Source organism: Leiobunum rupestre, chromosome 2, assembly GCF_980474605.1.
Source record: "Leiobunum rupestre chromosome 2, qqLeiRupe1.1.hap1, whole genome shotgun sequence".
NCBI classification, from domain to species: Eukaryota; Metazoa; Arthropoda; class Arachnida; order Opiliones; family Sclerosomatidae; genus Leiobunum; species Leiobunum rupestre.
In genome coordinates, this window is record NC_143385.1 from 50,928,120 (window position 1) to 50,933,161 (window position 5,042).

The 5,042-nt window shown below is 36.9% G+C and overlaps 1 protein-coding gene across 1 annotated transcript; it reads left to right on the forward strand.

The window, feature by feature from the left end:
- Window positions 1–212: 212 nt before the first annotated feature.
- LOC149958303 (uncharacterized) lies at window positions 213–4,790 on the forward strand. Its single transcript, XM_090164910.1, has 2 exons — window positions 213–361; window positions 4,297–4,790. Exons 1-2 carry the CDS (start codon window positions 357–359, stop codon window positions 4,667–4,669), a joined length of 378 nt encoding a protein of 125 aa, XP_090021036.1. The 5' UTR covers window positions 213–356; the 3' UTR covers window positions 4,670–4,790.
- Window positions 4,791–5,042: the final 252 nt, after the last annotated feature.

The window sequence follows — 5,042 nt, forward strand, 5'->3', positions numbered from 1 at the left end:
TTCTCGGTAAAGAAACTTAGTTACGGTTCTAGGCTTATTTCACTTATTTCTGTCCTATGAGGACATTTTATTTTTTAATTAATGTCACATAGAATTCGTGTTTCACATTTTCACCGCCAGTTGCGCCGTGTCGCTCCAAATTTAATAAAAGCCGGTAAAATTTGCTCGAGAACTATAACGGAATTTACAATTAGTTCAAATACAAGCTATCCTTGACATAATAAGTTTCAAACGGTTTTTGGCCCTTAAGACTGGAATTTTTAAAGCCTTCGAGACTTTCACTATAGCGAAAGGGGACTGCTATTGAGAAATCTTCAGTCATTTCAAATATTTTGCGTATTTACAACGATTCCAAAATGCGGTAAGTTTATTCTTTTCGAATAATGTTTTTAAAACGAGGCTTGAAAACTTTTTTGTTGTCTAAGAGGAAATTTTTCAGTGAAAGTACGTTGCTCAAACATTAACTTAAGTTTTTAAGAAATTTAAAATTTCTAGTTTTGGAGATGTTTTTCGGTTCTTAACATTTCGATATTGTACAGTAAAGCTTTACATGATAAATAGCTTTATACTATATTTATGAATTAATATTTTATGCTGAAGTTGACTTAGTGAGATATTTGACTGGGTTAATTAAGCCATCTCAATAAACCGAGTATTGGAACGTGTACTCGTAACAGTCTGTGTACAATAAAGCTAAACTCTGAGACGATAGACTTGGAGTTTTAAAGCGCGGGATTAGACGCGAAATTAGAAAAAATCGTAGTTTCGCGCACGCTTCGCTTGCTCGTGCCCGAACTTTGTTTTTGAAACTACGCATGCCTGAGCGCTCAAAATTCGCTTACGATCTTTGTGTGCTTTACGCATAGGGACTTTCTAACGCGGGCTTAACTTGACAATAGTAACTTTCAGGGGGTGGGTTAATTCTTGTATTGCCCCCTTTATAGGCAAAAAATTAATTAAAATTGAAATTTTTCAAACATTTCCGAATTAGAATTTTATAATCAGAAAATACCGTAACTATTACAAGGTTTTGCTTTTAATGGTATATGACTTTTAATAATAATTAAGTTTTATATTTATTAATATATGTCCCTAAAAACTAGACCACGGAGTTTATTTTTGGCAATAATCAGAAATTCCTGTACAACGAGTTATATAAGTGATCTTTCTAGGGATTCAAGAAAGTGAAGATAAAATTAGCCTAAGTATACGCTTTTCACTTTTCCTCATACATAACATGGCCGACGGGTGTTACATCCAGATATGGCGATACAAAATGGCAAGGTTGATAACGTAGCCATCATTTGGCATTCAAAAAACAAGTTTTAAATGGTTCCCTTAATATTTACTTTCCAAAATAAAATAGGTTACGATTGACGCTTCTAGTTTAGTCTTCATTTCCAACCATTTCTTGACCTTCACTAGAAGCTTCAAAGGTCATTGTTTTGTGCATAGCAAATGTTCGCTTTTAGCAGAAACGAATGGGAGTTAAACGTTAGGCTAATGACTGGCCAAACTGGCTACATGAATTCACCTGGTGGTGAAAAACCGAAACTTATGAACAAATGAAACTGCTTCGTAGATGGCAAGAGGTAGTATATGCATGGTTTGCCCATGGTATAGGCAAGGATTGGTATAGGTGGTAGGGGTGAGGGGGATGGGGAGGATTTGTTCTTTTTTTTCCGCCAGGTAGCGTATACCCTAATTTTGATTTCTACCGCGACTGTCTAGTGCTGAATACATGTACCCTTATGCCCAATTCAAACTTCTATCAATGTAAAATCCCAAAATTACATTGCCTAGGAATATCGTACATTCCAAAAATTTGCAAGAAATTATCGACGTGTACGATAATTATCGTACGTCTGGCAACGTTGCTCAATAAGCTCCTTCCCCTCAAAGAAAATCAAATTACCCTGCATCTCATTGGTTCCCTAAATCTGACGTATTTCCTTGACCGTCTCGTGTCGGGGGTACAATGTATACTGAGTCAGTATAAATAAATGAATTCTTGGAAATAGTGTAATGTCTTTGGTTCAGTTGATTTGGTTTTATGCGTGAAGTCATCGTTCCGTTAGGGTGCGTTCGAGACGAATCGAGAGTGATATCCCAATGTAAAACAGTCTGTTTAGCCACTACCTACGTAATTAATCAAGGCCCGTGCATGCTCGAAAAATTACACTTTCTGGTCTTTCGAATTCACCGCCGATTCCCGCTAGGTGCGCATATACGTCGAATCTACTGTCTATTAAACTAATTTATACATTTTTTTTAAATCTCAATATTTATATTACATTATTTTAGAATCAAAATATTAGATAACCTAAATCTTTGGTTTAAAGTTGAATATTTTGGCAATTTATACAAGTTTAAACTTTTCGAAATTTATTTTTAATGTAATAACTAGTATTTTGATTTTAAAACAATATAATATAAATATTGAGACTTAAAAAAATCCTTACAAATTAGTTTTATTCTTCAAACGCAGCTGCGAAAGCCTGCGATGCAGCATGGATTAAATAACCTTATTTAATCCATAGCTATAGAGTAGTTTCAGTTCGTAGCTTTGGCTATGGCCGCCATTTTGTGTGGGATTTTTCTCTATGGGAAAAAGCATAGGTAACGTTGTGTCACGTGATACTGAAATCACTGTATAGCGGACAACCCATTCGCCGAAATTCCGTGAGCAAGGATTTTCCCGCTATAGTTTTTTATATTTTCTTAAATGCAAAAACTATTCTAAAAAAATATTCCACTATGGGCGCCCAACTCATATCTTTTGCTCGTAGGTTAACATAGAATCTTCAAAGAATGGGTTGGCTGCTATAGCCCGAGATCAAAGTTGGCCGTGGTTGAGACGACTCGCGTGGTCTAGTTTCCCCGGTAGGAAAAAGGGCAACGAAAAACATTACCGGTGTAATGCTTCCACGGCGTCGGAAGATGTAAATTTTAGCGTTTAAGGGAACAAATGAGATAAATAGCTGATTTGATTTGGTTTAGGGGGAAGGAGATTACTATTCGAGTATAAGGAGAATTGGGAGTAACGTCAAAAATTGTTTCAACATGGGAGCGAGAAAAAAGGCACTCTCTCTTTCTGCCGTACCAACGTGTTTTTCTGTCTGGCTTGGCATCGAGTCGTCCCCCTCGAAGCAAATTCGCGACCGAAACGAGTCTAGGTGGCGTAACGGCGCTAGCTTCTCCTATGATCTAGCATCTGTTACAAAAAAATTAAAAAGTCATAAGAACGTTTTTTAAAGATAAACTTATCAAAATATAATCAAAGGATAACGATGAGGAAAAACTAATAGCGTCTGCTTTAGCCGCTATTTATATAGGTTTCAATGGCGAACGAAAGGGGACCGAGCGATAGTTTTCGGTCGTGAATAGTTCTTTCTATAAATTTTTGACGCTTATCCAACTTGTTAAAAGTAGAAGTATAACATGTTGCTCTTACGTCACAAGACTTGGCTTTGGTAGAATTATTTTAGCACGCGCGATTTGCACGAGCGTTAGAAAATAGGAAGCTCCTCGTGATTCGAGCGCGCGCTCCTAGTGTTGGAGAAGGTAAATACAGTGACGTAAGAGCTACATTAAAACAAGAAGGCCATGTTACTTTATAGAAAGAACTATTGGCAGCGTTTCGTAGCCAGTAGTGTACGGACTTTTGTGGTACGCAATGACGGGTATTAGAGGGCTTGGATGGATGAAATAGAACATATGAAATGTTTTATATTTTGATTTTATTGTAATTTTACACCGATTTGAGTTTCTCCATGGCAACCCGGAACAATTTCGACACCCAGAATAGGCATTTTCCCATAATTTGACAATAGCAGACACTAAATCGTAGGTGCTACCTCGGAGGAATATGGGGCCTCAGCGCCACCTAGGGAGATGGGTACTTTTCTCGTAAGATATATATTGAATACCTTTTATCTTAGTTAGCTACTTAACGTTTTCTATTCGTGACCTAAACGAGTCTAGGTGGCACAACAGCGCTAGCTTCTCCGAGGTAGCGCCTATGATCTAGCGTCTGCTACAGTCAAATTAAAAAGTCATTAGAACGTTTTTTTTTAAATAAATCTATTAGCGTCTGCTTTAACCGCTACCTATCTTGGTTTAAATGGCGAACTTAAGGGGGCCTAGCGATAGTTTTCGGTCGCAAATAGTTGGCCAAAAGCTGTAAGTTATGAAAATTGCAACCACTTTAACGGATTATCAAGCCTCGTTTACTACAAAAGATTAGACCGATTTTAGTTATTTATCAAATTCTAATTAACAACGTTCAATTATTAGGTTTTACGTTTGTTTTGCGTTATTTCTTTGGACTCTAATGCAAACGCGAGCCTCCGAAGAGCATTCGCAGTTTCGACCCGACACCAAATATATGGACTTTTTGAAATTTTCCGCCGCTGAAAAGCCTTTCCACGCGCCTGTGCTCGCCCAACCATTTTTCGTTGAAAGCGACAGTTTGCCGACGACGAGGATAGATGACGCCACAGTCTCCACACTGGCACCCAGCGTTAAAAAAGACCTATCTCCAAAAGCGGAGGCCTTGAAGAAACATCTTAAATCAAGAATTTATAGGTTACCGTTAAAATTCCAATCGAACGCGAAACCCATCAACGTAAAATTTCTGCAAGTCTTCGATTTGGATAAGCAAAATTAATTGACTGTTCGTAACAAAGTAACGCCAGATGGCGGGATAGTTTTTTAATCCTTTAGTACTAATGCGTAAGCTAGATGGCGATATTGCGTCGTTTTTTGGATTATTTTCTGGGTGATACGAAAAATGCGTTTTTAAATTAAATATTGAGGTATGTAGGCCTGATATTAATACTCATGAAAGACACTGAATTTGAATTAATTACTTATCGTTTGTTTTCGAAAATGTAGATGTGTTAATTTTGTGTTCATACTTTAGGCTAATTTTAGCAAAATTGTACAAATAAATATTTTAATCACTGTTGATTTTGGAGAATTGAATTGGGGAAAAAAACATTAATTTCAATAAAATTATACTCAGGGTTGCCAGATTCTAA